General features: G+C 54.4%; 1 protein-coding gene across 2 annotated transcripts in view; it reads left to right on the top strand.

Moving 5' to 3' along the window:
- Positions 1 to 3,256: 3,256 nt before the first annotated feature.
- LOC147116880 (testis-specific serine/threonine-protein kinase 5-like) overlaps positions 3,257 to 19,778 on the top strand; it is a 38,783-nt gene continuing 22,261 nt past the window's right edge. The window contains exons 1-3 of one of the 2 annotated variants that reach the window (XM_085987316.1): positions 3,257 to 3,745; positions 9,803 to 9,910; positions 11,928 to 12,130. In XM_085987316.1, coding sequence (XP_085843442.1) covers positions 3,548 to 3,745; positions 9,803 to 9,910; positions 11,928 to 12,130 — 509 coding nt within the window. In that variant the 5' untranslated portion in view covers positions 3,257 to 3,547. Of the gene's footprint in view, positions 3,746 to 4,617; positions 4,778 to 9,802; positions 9,911 to 11,927; positions 12,131 to 19,778 lie in introns of those variants that run through there. The other variant, XM_085987317.1, reaches the window with a different exon arrangement.

Below are 19,778 nucleotides of genomic sequence, written 5' to 3'. Positions count from 1 at the left end.
AAAGGAAGAACCCCTATCACTATGTATATAGTTAGGCATGCCGAACAAGGAAAACAGTTGGCAGAGGCATTTAATTACAACAGCACTAGTCACATCTGGACAGGGGATAACAAAAGGGAACCGATTGTACTCGTCTATAATATTAAGAAAATAGACATTACAGTCGCTCGATGGAAGGGGACCTTTAAAATCGAGACTCAAACGCTCAAATGGTCGAGTTGCTTTAATAAGATGAGCTGGCTCGGACGGCTTATAGAAGCGGGGTTTGCATTCAGCACAAACATGACAGGTTCTGGTCATTGTCCGGACCTCCTCAATAGAGTAGGGTAGATTGTGGGACTTAATGAAGTGGTTCATTCTGGTAACACCAGGGTGGCAGAGTGCGTCGTGGAGACTTTGAAGCTTATCTGTACCTAGACTAGCACATACTCCTCGTGACAAAGCATCCGATGGCTCATTAAATACTCCAGGCCTGTACTGAATATCATAGTCATATGTTGACAGTTCTATTCGCCATCTTAAAATCTTATCATTTTTGATCTTGCCTCTCTGCTTAGTGTTGAACATAAAGGCCACAGATCGCTGGTCAGTAATGAGCGTAAAACGTTGGCCAGCAAGATAATGTCTCCAATACCTGACTGCTTCAATAATTGCCTGTGCCTCCTTTTCCACTGAAGAATGTCGAACTTCTGGTCCTTGCAATGTACGAGAGAAGAAAGCTACTGGTCTACCAGCTTGGTTAAGAGTTGCTGCCAACGCAAAATCAGATGCATCACTTTCCACTTGAAGTGGGATCTTCTCATCCACGGCACATACCACTGCCTTCTCAATGTCCCGTTTGATATTAAGGAAAGCCTCCTGAGCTTCCACCGATAGCGGAAAAGACGTCGACTTAATAAGAGGTCGGACTTTATCTGAGTAGCTAGCCACCCACTGGGCATAGTACGAGAAGAATCCCAGACACCTTCTTAAAGCTTTTACAGTGTGAGGTAAAGGTAATTCCTTAAGTGGGCGTAATCTTTCAGGGTCTGGCCCGATTACCCCATTCTCCACAACGCAACCAAGAATACACAAACGTGTAGTATTGAAGGTACACGTGTTTTCATTGTAGGTCAGGTTTAACCTCTTTGCAGTCTCTAGGAACTTCGTGAGATTTTGATCATGCTCCCGTTGGTCACGCCCACAGATGGTAACATTGTCCAGGTACGGGAATGTTGCTTCCAACGCGTATTCATCCACCATACGATCCATCTCCCGTTGGAAGACGGATACCCCATTCATCACTCCAAAGGGCACCCGAAGGAATTGGAACAGGCGCCCATTAGCTTCGAAGGCCGTATAAGGTCGGTCTTCTATTTTGATGGGGAGTTGATGGTAGGCAGACTTTAAATCAATGGTGGAGAACACGCGGTACTGAGCTATCTGGTTCACCATCTCAGAAATACGAGGCAAAGGATAGGCGTCTAATTGGGTATACAAGTTTATAGTCTGGCTATAATCGACCACAAGTCTTTTCTTCTCATTAGTTTTAACCACCACCACCTGGGCACGCCACGGGCTACCACTGTGTTCGATGATTCCCTCCCGTTGAAGCCTTTCCACTTCCTCTTTTATAAATGTTTTATCTTCTGAACTATACCGTCGACTCTTAGTCGCTATAGGTCTACAATTAGGAGCAAGGTTCGCAAACAAAGAAGGCGGACTTACGTTTAAAGTAGAAGGGCCGCAGACTGTGAGCGGAGGCTGAGATCCACCATACTTAAGGGTAACGCTCTCATGCTGACACTGGAAGTCCAAGCCTAATATTAAGTTCACACACAACTGAGGTAATATGAGGAGTTTAAAGTCCTTATACTCCGTATCCTTAACGGTCAATGTGACTTTACAATATCCAGTTACCTCCGAAGTAAGGGATTTGGACGCCATCACAATTTCACTTCGAGTAGGATACACCTTCAATGAACAGGAGTTAACAAGGTTGGGGTGTATAAAACTTTCAGTACTGCCACAGTCTATCAAACACCCAGTAGGACGACCATTAATCTTAATGTCCATCATAGATTTTGACAAGGAACACGGTATGGTCTGGTCAACCGTAGCCGAGGCTAGAGTAAAATGATAGGCGGCAGTAGAGAAGACATCGGGTACAGGATTACCCTTACACACTTTACTAAAATGTCCCCGTTTCTTACATTTAAAACAGGTAGCCTCTCTGGCTGGGCAACTTTGCCTGGGGTGTTTAGATTGGCCACAAAAATAACACTTAGACCCATGGGGCACAGCCGCAACAATAGGATTAAGTGGGGGCTCCATTGGTGTTATGGATGCCTCCATACTCGGAACACACGAGGCTGAGAGAGATGCATGGGCTGATGCATACACTTCTGAATTCTTCTGGGCTACATCTAACGATCGAGCAGCAGCGACAACCATTTTTAAAACTAACGAGTCGTTCTCGAGGAGTCTCTGTCTAATATAATTAGATCGGAGGCCAGATATGAAAGAATCGCGGATGGCTTCTTCCTGATACACTATGGCAGAGACAGCCTTGTAGTTGCAACCCTTAGCCAAAGCCTTAAGGTCCTACAGGAAATCGTCCAGAGATTCCTCGGGTAATTGCCTGCGAGTAGACAGGAGATACCTGGCGTATACTTCGTTAACCGACTTAAGGTACTGGGCTTTAAGAGCTGGGAGGGCCTCTTCATATGTAGTAATATCTTCAATTATAGAGTCAGTTTGATGACTTACTAAGTTGGTTAGAAGACCCAACTTGTTAACCGTCGGATCGGTCGATGATGCGATGAAGTGTTCAAAACATCGGAGCCAATGCGTAAATTTCTTCGACGCATCTGCCGAATGGGGATCGATATTCAGACGCTCTGGTTTCAAAAATCGATCCATCTTCCAAAAGTTGTTATTTAATAAAATTGATGTGCCAAATAACTGCCCGAATCCGAAGCTAAAGCTTAAGACTGAAGCCTTTTATTAAATAAGAATCATGGCAGAGTTAACAGAGTACATCATTGACCGAGCCCTTGGTAGAACATACCAGAAGAGGGGCGGGGCCAGGGAGGAGCATTAGTGGTTCCCCCCGGTGGAACATTCCAGACATTACAGTACAAGTACAAATATCAGAACACAGTTATTTCATCACACCACTGCACGATCGCACCCAGACAAAGACTGGAACGTAGAACCTCAGCGAGGTTCTGATTCTAGATCAATCTATTGGCAACACAAAAAAAAAACCCAGCATTCTGGAACCTTCTTGTTTTTTTTTAGAAAAAAAAGAGAATTTGGAAAACAGGCTCGAAGGAAACGGCACAAACTGATCAATAAAGGAGGGGAGAGAGTCACACCCCAAACCCTCTCACCAAACCTTCAATGGGATGAGAGATTTCCTGGCCATCTGTACGTTTAATCTTGACGTTTCCGGAGGAATAACGCACATCAGCCATGAATTGAGTGATTTGGTCATTCCTCCGCCTCCTCCTTCTGTATTTTCTTCTTCCCTCGTTCTTTCCTTCCTACCTGCGAATAGTCAAACATGCCGACCTGCACGGATGAGGTCGCGGAGGTCAAGGTGGATGAGGTCAGCGAGTGCAGGGAGCGTGGCTACCTGCTGACCCAGAAGAAGATTGGCTCGGGGTCATTCTCCAAGGTTTACCTGGGCATCCCCACCCAGGAGAAGATCGGCTGCAACTTCCGACTGTCTCTGGGGCTCCGGAGTAAGAAGGACAACATGGTGAGTGTGGCGGGGTGGTGGGGGGCTTTGGGAAACACTGCGGGCGTGGGGGGAGGGGGAGGGGGAGGTAGTGGGTGGCGCAGCGCGCTGTGCCACGGAGATTGGCTCAAACCCCAACCCCCGCCCCTTGACCCTCCCCCATGGAGCAGGCTGCTCTATAAGATCTTTAAAAACAAAGGGCTAAAAATTCAGTTTGGGGCGCCAAGCTCGCCTGGGCGCCGGAATTACCGCTGCGAGCGGAGCCACTTGCGCCATCCCGATATTCAGTTTCTGCGCCCCAAACGGAAGCGGGCCGCTACTCGAGGCTCCCCGCGCCCCGCTTGGGGCGCTCACCCTGAATATCGGCGTGCTAAGGGCCGCAGCGCCACACGCTGCGGCACGGCACGCTGCGGTACTGCAGGCCTTCCTCCCACTGTTAAGGAGGAGGTGCCTGCAACAGCGCGATCCCCGCTCGCGAGTGCCGGCAAATGAGCCCGGCACCAAGGAGAAGTGCCGGGCTCTCGGGAAACAGCCAGCAATGCCGCGGGGGGGGGGTTAGGAGGCCGGGGACGGAGGTGCTGGCAGGCGGCCGCCGAAAAAGCGGCCGCCCGCACCTCCACCTTAACTAGCGCCACTACCGCCACAGGTAGGCCCCGTGAACCGGTCGCGATTTGCGACCGGCGTTAAAGAGGCGGGCGCGACCAAATATGGTGATCGGGGCGGGAGCGGGGCGCTGCGCACACTGATGACGTCATCGGTGGCGGCGCAGCGCTACAGGCTAACGCCGCCATTAGCGCCCCGCTAAATATCGCGTGAGGTGTGGCCAGTGGCGCTAAAGCCACTGAGTGCCCTCTTTGGGTGCAAACTGGTGGCGCAGCCCACTGAATTTCGAGGCCAAAGTTCTTACCCGTTCTCGGGGGTCCAGGGCACTGGGATGTTGCCTGGTTTGAGGAACTCCAAATACAAAGAAAGGCCAAACAAATTGGGTCTTGTCCTATCAGAACAGCACAGATTCCAGGGCGATATGACGGAAATGATAAAGATGGGATTGGGGTAAGTAGAAGTAGACTGTTTCCTGCAGTCATAGGTATACATATCAGAAATGCGAGGGTAGACATATCAGGAAAGGATGAACAGGCTGGGTCTCTTTTCTCTTGAAAAAAGAAGGCTGAGGGGTGACCTAATAGAGGTCTTCAAAATTCTGAAAGGTTTTGATAGAGTGGATGCAGAGAGAGTGCTTCCACTTGTGGGGAAGAGCATAACTAGAGGCCATCAATATAAGATAGTCACTAAGAAATCCAATAGGGAATTCAGAAGGAACTTCTTTACCCAGAGAGTGGTGAGAGTGTGGAACTCGCTACCACAGGGACATAAGAACATAAGAAATAAGAGCGGGAGTCGGTCCTTTGGCCCCTCGAGCCTGCTCTGCCATTCAATGGGATCATGGCTGATCTGATCTTGGGCTCAGCTCCACTTCCCTGCCCGCTCCCCATAAACCTTGACTGTTTATCGTTCAAAAATCTGTCTCTCTCCACCTTGAATATATTCAGTGACTCCGCCTCCACAGCTCTCCGGGGTAGAGAATTCCAAAGATTCACGACCCTCTGAGAGAAGAAATTCCTCCTCATCTCCGTCTTAAATGGGCGACCCCTTATTCTGAAACTATGCCCCCTAGTTCTAGATACCCCCACGAGGGGAAACATCCTCTCTGCATCTACCCTGTCAAGCCCCCTCAGTACCTTATATATTTCAATAAGATCCCCTCTCATTCTTCTAAACTCCAATGACTATAGGCCCAACCTCCTCAACCTTTCTTCATAAAGCGTAGTATAGATGCATTTAAAGGGAGGATAGACAAGCATATGAGGGAGAAGGGAATAGAGGGTTATGCCGATGGATTTAGATGAGGAAAGACAGGAGGAGGCTTGAGTGGAGCGCTCCCTCAGTACTGTCCCTCCGACAGTGCAGCGCTCCCTCAGTACTGTCCCTCCGACAGTGCAGCGCTCCCTCAGTACTGCACCTCCGACAGTGCAGCGCTCCCTCAGCACTGACCCTCCGACAGTGCAGCGCTCCCTCAGTACTGACCCTCCGACAGTGCAGCGCTCCCTCAGTACTGTCCTTCCGACAGTGCAGCGCTCCCTCAGTACTGCCCCTCCGACAGTGCAGCGCTCCCTCAGTACTGACGCTCCGACAGTGCAGCGCTCCCTCAGTACTGTCCCTCCGACAGTGCAGCGCTCCCTCAGTACTGCTCCTCCGACAGTGCAGCGCTCCCTCAGTACTGCCTCTCCAACAGTGCAGCGCTCCCTCAGTACTGACCCTCCGACAGTGCAGCGCTCCCTCAGTACTGACCCTCCGACAGTGCAGCGCTCCCTCAGTACTGACCCTCCGACAGTGCAGCGCTCCCTCAGTACTGACCCTCCGACAGTGCAGCACTGCCTCAGTACTGCCCCTCCGACAGTGCAGCGCTCCCTCAGTACTGCCCCTCCGACAGTGCAGCGCTCCCTCAGTACTGCCCCTCCGACAGTGCAGCGCTCCCTCAGTACTGCCCCTCCGACAGTGCAGCACTCCCTCAGTACTGCCCCTCCGACAGTGCAGCGCTCCCTCAGTACTGTCCCTCCGACAGTGCAGCGCTCCCTCAGTACTGCCCCTCCGACAGTGCAGCGCTCCCTCAGTACTGCCCCTCCGACAGTGCAGCGCTCCCTCAGTACTGCCCCTCCAACAGTGCAGCGCTCCCTCAGTACTGACCCTCCGACAGTGCAGCACTCCCTCAGTACTGACCCTCCGACAGTGCAGCACTGCCTCAGTACTGCCCCTCCGACAGTGCAGCGCTCCCTCAGTACTGACCCTCCGACAGTGCAGCGCTCCCTCAGTACTGCCCCTCCGACAGTGCAGCGCTCCCTCAGTACTGCCCCTCCGACAGTGCAGCGCTCCCTCAGTACTGCCCCTCCAACAGTGCGGCACTCCCTCAGTACTGCCCCTCCGACAGTGCAGCGCTCCCTCAGTACTGCCCCTCCGACAGTGCAGCACTCCTTCAGTACTGCCCCTCCGACAGTGCAGCACTCCCTCAGTACTGCCCCTCCGACGGTGCAGTGCTCTCTCTGCACTGTCGAAGGGTCAGTACTGAGGGACCACATCACTGTCGGAGGGGCAGTACTGAGGGAGAGCCGCCCTGTCAGAGGAGCAGTACTGAGGGAGCGCTGCACTGTCGGAGGGGCAGTACTGAGGGAGTGCCGCACTGTCGGAGGGGCAGTACTGAGGAACCGCCGCACTGTCAGAGGGGCAGTACTGAGGGAGTGCTGCACTGTCGGAGCAGTAATACTGAGGGAGTGCTGAACTGTCAGAGGGGCAGTACTGAGTGAGTGCTACACTGCTGAAGGGGCAGTACTGAGGGAGTGCTGTACTGTCGGAGGGGCAGTACTGAGGGAGTGCTGCACTGTCGGAGGGGCAGTACTGAGGGAGTGCTGTACTGTCGGAGGGGCAGTACTGAGGGAGTGCTGCACTGTCGGAGGGGCAGTACTGAGGGAGTGCTGCACTGTCGGAGGGGCAGTACTGAGGGAGCACTGCACTGTCGGAGGGGCAGTACTGAGGGAGCGCTGCACTGTCGGAGGGGCAGTACTGAGGGAGTGCTGCACTGTCGGAGGGGCAGTACTCAGGAAGCACTGCACTATTGGAGGGGCAGTACTGAGAGAGCGCTGCACTGTTGGAGGGGCAGTACTGAGGGAGCACTGCACTGTTGGAGGGGCAGTACTGAGGGAGTGCTGCACTGTTGGAGGGGCAGTACTGAGTGAGTGCTGCACTGTCGGAGGGGCAGTACTGAGGGAGCGCTGCACTGTCGGAGGGTCAGTACTGAGGGAGAGGTACACTGTCGGAGGGGCAGTACTGAGGGAGCGCTACACTGTCGGAGGGGCAGTACTGATGGAGCGCTGCACTGTCGGAGGGGCAGTACTGAGGGAGCGCTGCATTGTCGGAGGGGCAGTACTGAGGGAGCGCTGCACTGTCGGAGGGGCATTACTGAGGGAGCGCTGCACTGTCGGAGGGTCAGTACTGAGGGAGCGCTGCACTGTTGGAGGGGCAGTACTGAGGGAGCGCCGCACTGTCGGAGGGGCAGTACTGAGGGAGCACTGCACTGTCGGAGGGGCAGTACTGAGGGAACGCTGCACTGTCAGAGGGGCAGTACTGAGGGAGTGCTGCACTGTTGGAGGGGCAGTACTGAGGGAGTGCTGCACTGTCAGAGGGGCAGTACTGAGGGAGTGCTGCACTGTCGGAGGGGCAGTACTGAGGGAGCGCTGCACTGTCGGAGGGGCAGTACTGAGGGAGCACTGCACTGTCGGAGGGGCAGTACTGAGGGAGCGCTGCACTGTCGGAGGGGCAGTACTGAGGGAGCGCTGCACTGTCGGAGGGACAGTACTCAGGAAGCGCTGCACTATTGGAGGGGCAGTACTGAAAGAGCGCTGCACTGTTGGAGGGGTAGTACTGAAGGAGTGCCGCACTGTCGGAGGGGCAGTACTGAGGAAGCGCTGCACTGTTGGAGGGGCAGTACTGAGAGAGTGCTGCACTGTTGGAGGGGCAGTACTGAGAGAGCACTGCACTGTCGGAGGGGCAGTACTGAGGGAGTGCTACACTCTCGGAGGGGCAGTACTGAAGGAGTGCTGCACTGTCGGAGGGGCCGTACTGATGGAGCACTGCACTGTCGGAGGGGCAGTACTGAGGGAGTGCTGCACTGTTGGAGGGGGAGTACTGAGAGAGCACTGCAACGTCGGAGGGGCAGTACTGAAGGAGCGCCGCACTGTCAGAGGGTCAATACTGAGGGAGCACCGCACTGTCGGAGCGGCAGTACTGAGGAAGCGCTGCACTGTTGGAGGGGCAGTACTGAGAGAGTGCTGCACTGTTGGAGGGGCAGTACTGAGAGAGCACTGCACTGTCGGAGGGGCAGTACTGAGGGAGTGCTGCACTGTCGGAGGGTCAGTACTGAGGGAGCACTGCACTGTTGGAGGGGCAGTACTGAGGGAGTGCTGCACTGTCGGAGGGGCAGTACTGAGCGAGTGCTGCACTGTCGGAGGGGCAGTACTGAGGGAGCGCTGCACTGTCGGAGGGGCAGTACTGAGGGAGTGCGACACTCTCGGAGGGGCAGTACTGAAGGAGTGCTGCACTGTCGGAGGGGCCGTACTGATGGAGCACTGCACTGTCGGAGGGGCAGTACTGAGGGAGTGCTGCACTGTCGGAGGGTCAGTACTGAGGGAGCACTGCACTGTTGGAGGGGCAGTACTGAGGGAGTGCTGCACTGTCGGAGGGGCAGTACTGAGCGAGTGCTGCACTGTCGGAGGGGCAGTACTGAGGGAGCGCTGCACTGTCGGCAGGGCAGTACTGAGGGAGCGCTGCACTGTCGGAGGGTCAGTACTGAGGGAGAGGTACACTGTCGGAGGGGCAGTACTGAGGGAGCGCTACACTGTCGGAGGGGCAGTACTGATGGAGCGCTGCACTGTCGGAGGGGCAGTACTGAGGGAGCGCTGCAGTGTCGGAGGGGCAGTACTGAGGGAGCGCTGCACTGTCGGAGGGGCAGTACTGAGGGAGCGCTGCACTGTCGGAGGGGCAATACTGAGGGAGCGCTGCACTGTCGGAGGGGCATTACTGAGGGAGCGCCGCCCTGTCAGAGGGTCAGTACTGAGGGAGCGCCACAGTGTCGGAGGGGCAGTACTGAGGGAGCGCCGCACTGTCAGAGGGTCAGTACTGAGGGAGCGCCGCACTGTCGAATGAGCTGTCTTTTAGATGAGACGTTAAACTGAGGCCTCGTCTGTCCTCTCTGGTGAACGAGAATGATCCCATGGCAGGGGAGTTCTCAACCAACACCACTAAAACAGATGATCTGCTCATTATCGCCTTGCTGTTTGTGGGATCTTTCTCTGCCAGATTGGTTGCCACATTACAGTGGCTGTAATTTATTGGCTGTGAAACGCTGTGGGACGGCCTGAGGTTGTGAAAGACGCCCTAGAAATGCAAGACCGTTCTTTCTTGGTGCTAATAATGAAGTAGAGCTGTGAGGAACAACACTCTGAAGTTTGTTCATACCCCAATCCCTAGGTCGCTATCAAGATAATCCCCATCTCTCAAACCTTCCAGCAGCAGTCTCGATACTGCCTGTCCCGGGAGATCAACGCTTTACAGACAACCTACAAGCACCCGAACGTGGTAAGTAGATGAGTCGTTCGAAGGCCTTCCCTCGGCGCCCCCCCCCAATGCCCCCCCCCCACACTGTACCGCCTAATGTGGTATAGCACTGCTGCAGCGAGCCCGGGCTTCGCTTCCAACTCCGCGCTTAGCGTTTGGAGGGCCTACAGAGGGCCTCGACTCCCCCGTACTAGGGCAGAAACAATCCTCGGCCCCTAATCAGTATTCACTCACCCCTGTTGTTGAAGTGGCACTTACTGAGATCCAGAGCTGGGGTCCCCTGGGAACCAGAGCTGGGGTCCCCTGGGAACCAGAGCTGGGGTCCCCTCGGAACCAGAGCTGGGGTTCCATCAGAACCAGAGCTGGGGTCCCCGGGATCCAGAGCTGGGGTTCCCTCGGAACCAGAGCTGGGGTCCACTCGGTACCAGAGCTGGGGTCCCCTCAGAACCAGAGCTTTGGTTCCATCAGATCCAGAGCTGGGGTCCCCGGGATCCAGAGCTGGGGTCCCCTCGGTACCAGAGCTGGGGTTCCATCAGAACCAGAGCTGGGGTCCCCGGGATCCAGAGCAGGGGTCCCCCCAGTACCAGAGCTGGGGTCCACTCGGTACCAGAGCTGGGGTCCCCTCGGAACCAGAGCTTTGGTTCCATCAGATCCAGAGCTGGGGTCCCCGGGATCCAGAGCTGGGGTCCCCTCGGTACCAGAGCTGGGGTCCCCTCGGAACCAGAGCTGGGGTTCCATCAGAACCAGAGCTGGGGTCCCCGGGATCCAGAGCTGGGGTCCCCTCGGTACCAGAGCTGGGGTCCCCTCGGATCCAGAGCTGGGGCCCCCTCGGAAACAGAGCTGGGGTCCGCTCGGTACCAGAGCTGGGGTCCCCTCAGTACCAGAGCTGGGGTCCCCTCGGATCCAGAGCTGGGGTCCCCTCGGATCCAGAGCTGGGGTCCCCTCGGATCCAGAGCTGAGGTCCCCTCGGTACCAGAGCTGGGGTCCCCTCGGATCCAGAGCTGGGGTCCCCGCGGATCCAGAGCTGAGGTCCCCTCGGTACCAGAGCTGGGGTCCTCTCGGATCCAGAGCTGGGGTCCCCTCGGATCCAGAGCTGGGGTCCCCTCGGATCCAGAGCTGGGGTCCCCTCGGATCCAGAGCTGAGGTCCCCTCGGTACCAGAGCTGGGGTCCCCTCGGATCCAGAGCTGGGGTCCCCGCGGATCCAGAGCTGAGGTCCCCTCGGATCCAGAGCTGGGGTCCTCTCGGATCCAGAGCTGGGGTCCCCTCGGATCCAGAGCTGGGGTCCCCTCGGTACCAGAGCTGGGGTCCCCTCGGTACCAGAGCTGGGGTCCCCTCGGAACCAGTGCTGGGGTCCCCTCGGTACCAGAGCTGGGGTCCCCTCGGTACCAGAGCTGGGGTCCCCTCGGTACCAGAGCTGGGGTCCCCTCGGAACCAGTGCTGGGGTCCCCTCGGTACCAGAGCTGGGGTCCCCTCGGAACATCACACACCTTATCGGGAACATTTCCCCACAACAGGCTGGTCAGTGTCCTGGGCTCAATGTTCCTGAGGATGTGACAGCTGATATATCAATGAGAGTGTTCCTTGCTCTCTGTGACCAGAGCTCCCCCGATGGGACAGTCGGTAACTTGCCTGTCGGGCGCACTGTGTCATGCAGCAGTGAGAAGGTGCCAGGCCCGTGTCGAGTCAGCCCGTCTCCAATGGGGTGCAGGCGGAACTGGCGTGGGTAGGGGGGCGGGGCGGATAAAGATCAACCTCGCTGTTCCCTGCCCCTCATTTTACCCCCACTCCCCCGCCCTCTTCGACTATCCAGTGACACCCCCACCCCACTTGAAAGTGCCCGCAGGCCACTGGGTGTCGGGTGTGCGATGCTCCCCATGGTTGGACAGCCCACTGATAGTGGGGAAGTTCAGGGGAGGGGGGGTTCACTGCTGGCTGCAGCAGGAGTCAGTGCCTTCAGCAGGGTGGAGTGGTGAGGGGGGCGACTGGGGGAAATAAATAAAACAAATTAACTCTTGCCCCTCCTCCCCTCCCCCGCAGATCCAGCTGTATGAAACCTTCCGCTCGCCGTCTCGCCTCTACCTGGTGCTGGAGCTGGCGTCGAAGGGAGACCTGCTAGAGCACATCAACCGCATCTCCAATAAGAAGATGGCCCTGGGGCTGCGGGAGGGTGAAGCTCAGCAACTCTTCCACCAGCTGGTGGGAGCCGTGTCCCACTGTCACACCAAACACATCGTGCATAGGTACCAGGTGACCGGCGGAGAGCCTCCCCGACCCACGACCCACCCCAGCCCACCCGCCTGCCCAATCCCTCAGCCCAATCCCCACCCACAGCCCACCCACTCCCCGCCCCCAGCCCGCCTGCCCAATCCCCACCCACAGCCCACCCGCCCAATCCCCCAGCCCACTCCCTAACCCCAGCCCAGCACACTCCCCCAGCCCATCCACACCCCGCCCCAGCCCACCCGCTCCTCCAGCCTGCCAGCCCACTCCCCACCCCCAGCCCGCCCACTCCCCACCCCCCAGCCCACCCACTCCCCACTCCCCACCCCACTAACACTCCCCATTACATCCCCAACCCCTCCACCCGCCCTCCCCTCACCCCCACCCCGGGAGATTCTGTCAGGACTAGACAGATTAGATGCAGGAAGGTTGTTCCCGATGGCTGGGGAGTCCAGAACCAGGGGTCACAGTCTAAGGATAAGGGGTAAGCCATTTAGGACTGAGATGAGGAGGAATTTCTTTGATGCGCCTCAATAACTTCAAAACTCGAAGTTGGCAGAATAAAACAAGGCTTTTATTAGCAAAGAAAAGATGCCGGTGTCTGCACCTAGCTTCACCTAGCGTGCTGCTGTTCTACTGCAAGACAAGCCTGGACTTGTCTTAAGTAGGGCCAGGTATGGGTGGAGCCGACACACAAAGGGTACACAACACAATACAAGGTACAAACACCGGAGCAGGCAATACAATATATACAGTTAACTACAGAGTCTGATGAATGGCATATTTCATCACATTCACCCCTTCTACAGATTTAATCTGTCCGGGGGTGTGATAGTCCTCTGTGACCGACGTAACGGTTGCGGTGCCGCGGGTGCCGGCTGGGTGTCCCGGGTGGTCTCCTGGGTCTCTGCCGGGGGCGCCACTGGGGTTGTTGAAGGAGTAGGTGGTGGGGGGGTAGGTGGTGGGGGTACCGTTGGCTGGTGTTCTTCCGGGGGTGATGAAAGAATAGTGGGTGGAGTGGGTGGGTAATAGTTGTTGTGGTTGTTGTTGTTGTTGTTGTAGTCATTGTCGTTGTTGCTGTTGTTACCGGCTGGGGCGAGGTCTTTTATGGACACAGTGTCCTCCCGTCCGTCGGCGTGCCGGACATACGCATATTGTGGGTTGGCGTGGAGCAGGTGCACTGGCTCCACGAGAGGGTCCGTCTTGTGACCCCTCACATGCTTTCGCAGAAGTACCGGACCTGGGGTGGAGAGCCATGACGGTATGGATACGCCTGAGGTGGATTTCCGGGGAAACACAAACATTAGCTCATGAGGCGTGGCATTAGTGGCGGTACACAATAGTGACCGTATTGAGTGGAGCACATCTGGGAGGACTTCCTGCCAGTGGGAGATAGGGAGGCCCTTGGTCCTTAGAGTTAGGGTGACTGCCCTCCATACTGTCCCGTTCTCTCGCTCCACCTGACCGTTACCCCGGGGGTTGTAGCTGGTGGTACGGATCGTGGCAATCCCCTTGGACAGCATGTACTGGCGTAGCTCTTCACTCATGAAGGCCGCCCCCCTATCCGTGTGGATATAGCTTGGCATACCGAACAGGCAGAACAGGCTGTTGAGGCATTTAATGACCGTGGCGCTGGTCATGTCTGGGCAGGGGAAGGCGAATGGGAAACGGGAGTATTCGTCCACAATGTTCAGGAAGTAAACATTGCGGTCGACGGACGGGAGGGGGCCCTTGAAATCTAAGCTAAGCCGCTCAAAGGGCCGTGTAGCTTTGATTAGGTGGGCTCTATCAGGGCGGTAGAACCGAGGCTTGCACTCAGCGCAAGTGCGGCAGTTCCTGGTCAGGGACCGAACTTCCTCAATCGAGTAGGGTAAGTTGCGGGACTTTATGAAGTGGAACAGCCGTGTGACCCCTGGGTGGCAGAGGTCGTTGTGGAGGGTCTGTAGCCGATCCCCGGTGGCGTTGGCACACATCCCCCGTGAGAGGGCGTCGGGGGATTCGTTAAGGGCCCCCGGCCGGTAAATGATGTCGTACTCGAAGGTGGAGAGCTCGATCCGCCACCTAAGAATCTTATCATTTTTAATCTTCCCCCTCTGTTTATTATTGAACATAAACGCTACCGACCGCTGGTCGGTAAGTAGGGTGAAGCGTTTGCCGGCTAGGTAGTGCCGCAGTGGCGCACTGCCTCCACGATGGCTTGGGCCTCCTTTTCCATGGAGCAGTGTCTGATCTTGGGCCCCTGGAGGGTCCTCGAGAAGAAAGCTACGGGCCGCCCTGCCTGGTTGAGGGTGGCCGCCAAGTCAAAGTCAGACGCATCACTTTCCACTTGAAAGGGAGTGTTCTCGTCCACTGCCTGTAGCGTGGCCCGCTCAATATCCTGCTTAATGCTTTTGAAGGCAGCATGGGCCTCAGCAGAGAGCGGGAAAGAGGATGCTTTCAAGAGGGGACGGGCTTTATCGGAGTAGTTAGGGACCCATTGGGCATAATATGAGAATAACCCCAGGCACCTTTTCAGGGCTTTGGGAGTGTTGGGCAGGGGCAGCTCCCGTAGGGGGCGCAATCGGTCGGGGTCTGGTCCGATTTCCCCATTCTCCACCACGCTGCCTAGTATGCAGAGGCGCGTGGTGTTGAAAACGCACTTGTCCTCGTTGTAGGTGAGGTTGAGTTTTTGTGCGGTTTTCAGAAACCTCGCGAGGTTTGAGTCGTGGTTCTGTTGGTTGTGGCCGCAGATGGTGACGTTGTCGAGATAGGGGAAGGTTGCCTGCAAGTGGTGGTCATCGACCATGCGGTCCATCTCCCTCTGAAAGACCGAGACCCCATTCGTCACCCCAAAGGGGACTCTGAGGAACTGGTAGAGGCGTCCGTTTGCCTCGAAGGCGGTGTACGAACGGTCCTCTGGTCTGATAGGGAGCTGGTGGTACGCTGATTTGAGGTCGATGGTGGAGAATACCCGGTATTGGGCGATTTGGTTCACCATCTCGGATATGCGGGGTAACGGGTAGGCGTCTAGTTGGGTATAGATGTTGACTGTTTGACTATAGTCAATCACCATCCGCTTCTTCTCGCTACCCCTCACCACCACCACTTTGGCACGCCACGGGCTGTTGCTGCGTTCAATAATGCGCTCCTTCAGGAGCCTGTCTACCTCGGTCGCGATAAACCGCCTGTCCTCCCAGCTGTACCTCCTGCTTTTGGTCGCTATTGGCCGGCAGTTAGGGGTAAGGTTCGCGAATAGCGAAGGCGGCTTTACCTTCAGGGTAGCCAGACCGCACACTGTGAGGAGCGGCTGGGTCCCACCGAAATTGAGCGTGATGCTTTGGTGGTGGCACTGAAAATCCAGGCCCAAGATCACGCTCACACATAAATCCTTCATAATTAACAGTTTAAAATTGTTATATACAGTGTCTTTAACGAACAATCGTACCGCGCAGTAACCCGCAATAGTCGATATCTGGGTTTTGTCGGCCATAGAGATCCTGCCCTGAGTAGGGACTATAGTTAGAGAGAGTCGTTGTACCAGATCAGGGTGAATGAAGCTCTCTGTGCTCCCGCTGTCAATTAAACATTTAACCTTGCACCCGTTTACCTCAATGTCCACCATCGATTTGGATAGTGGGTGCGGTCTGGACTGGTCCACTGTGATCAACGCCACTGTAGGGCCCTGATCGGGACAAGATGGTGGGCCACACGAGGCCGGGTAAGATGGCGTCCACGCTGTCTGCTCGCGAGATGGCGGACCCCACGAGGTCGGACAAGATGGCGTCCAAGATGGCCGCTCCCACGGCGCGCACGCGGCGGTGGCGGTTTTGCCTGCGGGGTTCCCTCTGCACACCTTCCCAAAGTGCCCCTTCTTACCGCACTTAAAGCAGGTGGTGCCTTTCGCCGGGCACAGGTTCCTGGTGTGCTTCGGCTGCCCGCAGAAGTAGCATTTGGGGCCCCGATGCGTCGCGGCGGTCGTAGGGCTTCTGGGGGGAGAGCAGGGCCCCGACGGTGTTGGGCTACCGGGCGGGGAAGCAGAGGTGGCGTGGGCCGCGCGGCCTGCCAAGTAGGAGTCAGAGTTCTTCTGAGCCACATCCAACGATCGCGCTGTGTCCACAGCCTGTGTCAGATCTAGGCCCGTTTTCTCTAGCAGTCTCTGCCGGATGTAATTAGAGCTAAGGCCTGCGATAAAGGCATCCCGAATCAGCTCGTCTGTGTATACCGTGGCTTTCACGTCTTTGCATTTGCAGTCTTTGCCAAGCACTTTTAGGGTGACTAGAAAGTCCTCTAGCGACTCTCCGGGTCGCTGTGTGCAGGTAGCAAGCAGGTGCCTGGCGTACACCTCGTTGGTAGGCCGCTGATAGCGAGCCTTTAGAATGTTGCAGGCATCTAGGTAGGTGGCGGCGTCTTGTATGAGTGGAAAAACCCGGTGGCTTACCCGATTCTGCAGGATCCCGAGTTTCACATCTCCGGTGGCTTTAGAGGCTGTGACGGCTTCGGAGTTGGCCATAAAGAATTCCAAGCACTGGAAACATAGAAACATAGAAACATAGAGATAGGAACAGGAGTAGGCCATTCGGCCCTTCGAGCCTGCTCCGCCATTCAATGAGATCATGGCTGATCTTCGTCTGAGATCATAGCTGATCTTACCAGTTCAGTACCCCGTCCCCGCCTTTTCTCCGTAACCCTTAATCCCCTTAGCCTTCAGAAATATATCCAATTCTCTCTTGAAAATATTTATTGAATTAGCCTTCACAGCCCTCTGTGGCAGGGAATTCCACAGGCTCACCACTCCTTGAGTGAAGAAATTCTTCCTCATCTCTGTTTTAAATGATTTGCCCGCTATTTTTAGACTGTGGCCCCTGGTTCTGTGCTCCCCTGCCATTGGAAACATTCTCTCTGAATTCAGCCTGTCCAGGCCTGCCATAATTTTATATGTTTCGATGAGATCCCCTCTCAATCTTCTAAACTCCAGTGAGTACAAGCCCAAACTATTCAATCTCTCCTCGTAGGTCATTCCCGCCATTCCAGGTATCAGCCTGGTGAATCGCCGCTGCACTCTTTCCATGGCAAGAACATCCTTCCGCAGATGGGGCGACCAAAACTGTACACAATACTCCAGATGCGGTCTCACCAGCACCTTGTACAGCTGTAGTAAGGTATCCCTATTCCTATACTCGAACCCCCTTGATATGAAGGCCAACATACCATTTGCCTTCTTAATCGCCTGTTGCACCTGCATGCTCTCCTTCAGTGACTGGTGCACAAGAACACCCAGGTCCCTCTGCACTTCCCCATCTCCCAATCTATTGCCATTTAGATAATAATCCACCCTCCTGTTTTTACCCCCAAAGTGGATAACCTCGCATTTATCCACATTATAGTGCATCTGCCACGTATCCGCCCATTCCCCCAACCTGTCCAAATCGCACTGTAGCCTCCTGACATCCTCATCAGAGCCCACCCCTCCTCCTAGTTTAGTGTCGTCAGCGAATTTGGAAATATTGCATCCAATTCCCTGATCCAGATCATTTATATATATTGTGAACAGCTGGGGTCCCAGGACAGATCCTTGCGGCACCCCGCTGGTCACTGCCTGCCACTCCGAAAATGAGCCGTTTATTCCAACTCTCTGTTTTCTATCCGCCAGCCAGTTCTCTATCCACGTTAATACTTTGCCCCCAATCCCATGAGCCTTAATTTTGCATGATAATCTTTTGTGTGGAACCTTATCGAAGGCTTTCTGGAAGTCAAGGTACACCACATCCACTGGCTCTCCCCCATCTATTTTACCAGTTACTTCCTCAAAAAATTCCAGCAGATTAGTCAAACACGATTTACCCTTTGTAAATCCATGTTGACTCTGTCCGATCCTTTCCCCATTTGTCAAGTGCTCCGCTATTTTATCCTTAATAATGGACTCTAGCATTTTGCCCACAACCGATGTAAGGCTTACTGGTCTATAATTCCCTGCTTTCTCTCTACCCCCCTTTTTAAATATTGGGGTAACATTAGCTACCCTCCAATCCACGGGTACTGTTCCCGAGTCAATGGAGTTCCGGAAGATGATCCTTAGAGCATCTGCTATCTCCAGGGCCACCTCCTTAAGTACCCTAGGATGTAGTTTATCAGGCCCCGGGGATTTGTCGGCCTTCAGTCCCCTCAACTTACCCAACACCATATCCCTAGAGATACTAATTTCTGTCAGCTCCTCCCTCTCATTAGTCCCTATGTTTGCCGATATTCCTGGGAGGTTATTTGTGTCCCCCTTTGTGAATACAGAACCAAAGTATGAGTTTAATTGGTCTGCCATTTCCTTATTCTCCATTATATATTCTCCCGAATCGGACTGCAAGGGACCGACTTGGGATTTTACCAGTCTTTTCCTCCTGATATACCGATAAAAGCTTTTGCAGTCTGTCTTTATGTTTGCTGCAAGTTTACTTTCGTATTCTATTTTCCCCTTCCTGATTAATCCCTTTGTCCTCTTTTGCTGTATCCTGTACTGCCCCCAATCTTCCGGTCTGGTGCTTTTTTTTGCCAGTTGATATGCCCTTTTTTTTGATTTTATGCTGTCCCTAATTTCCCTCGTTATCCACGGTTGAGTCACCTTTTTAGGTTTATTTTTATGCCAAACCGGTATAAACATGTTCTGGAATTCTTCCATTCTATCTTTGAATGCTTGCCATTGTCTATCCACTGTCAATCCCCCCAGAAACACCACCCAATCAATCTTACCCAATTCCCGTCTCATACCCTCGTAATTCCCTTTATTTAAGTTCTGGACCTTAGTCTCTGATTCAATTTCCTCACTCTCCATCTCGACTGAGAGCTCGATCATATTATGATCGCTCTGACCCAAGGGGCCTCGTACAAGAAGATTGCTGATAAGTCCCTTCTCATTGCACAATACCCAGTCTAAAATGGCCTGATCTCGAGTCGGCTCCTCGACATATTGGTCCAGATAACCGTCCCGAAAACATTCCAGGAATTCCTCCTCCTCAGAATTTTTACTAATTTGGGTAGTCCAATCAATATGTAAATTAAAGTCACCCATGATGACAGCTGTGCTCTTATCGCACGCTTCTCTAATTTCCCTTTTTATGCCTTCCCTCACCTCCATATTACTATTTGGAGGCCTATATATCACACCCACTAACGTTTTCCTCCCCTTGCTATTTCTCATTTCTACCCATACAGATTCCGTTTCATCCGAGTTAATATCCTTCCTTTCCATTGCATTAATCCCCTCCTTTACCAGCAATGCTACCCCACCTCCCCTACCTTTTTGCCGATCCTTCCTAAATATTGTATATCCCTGGATGTTAAGTTCCCAGCCTTGCCCACCCTGCAGCCACGTTTCTGTAATCCCAATCAAATCATACTTGTTTACCTCTATTTCCACAACTAATTCATCCACCTTGTTCCTAATGCTTCTAGCATTAAGATACAAAGCCTTCAGGCTTGCTTTTTTCACACTCTCATTATGAATTAGTTTGGCCCTTTGTGTTTCTCTCCTTTGCTTATTGCTTCTCACCTTTCTACCATCTATTTCTAACTTCATATGACTTCCCTCTTTTCCACTACCTAGGTTCCCATCCCCCTGCCAAATTAGTTTAAATCCTCCCGAACCGCCCTAGAAAATATTACCCCGAGGACATCGGCTCCCTCACAGTTCAGGTGTAGACC

Source organism: Somniosus microcephalus, chromosome 5 (genome assembly GCF_052327205.1).
Source record: "Somniosus microcephalus isolate GS21.2 chromosome 5, FLI_Smic_1.0, whole genome shotgun sequence".
Lineage (NCBI taxonomy): Eukaryota > Metazoa > Chordata > Chondrichthyes > Squaliformes > Somniosidae > Somniosus > Somniosus microcephalus.
This window is presented reverse-complemented; position numbering and strand designations above follow the sequence as displayed.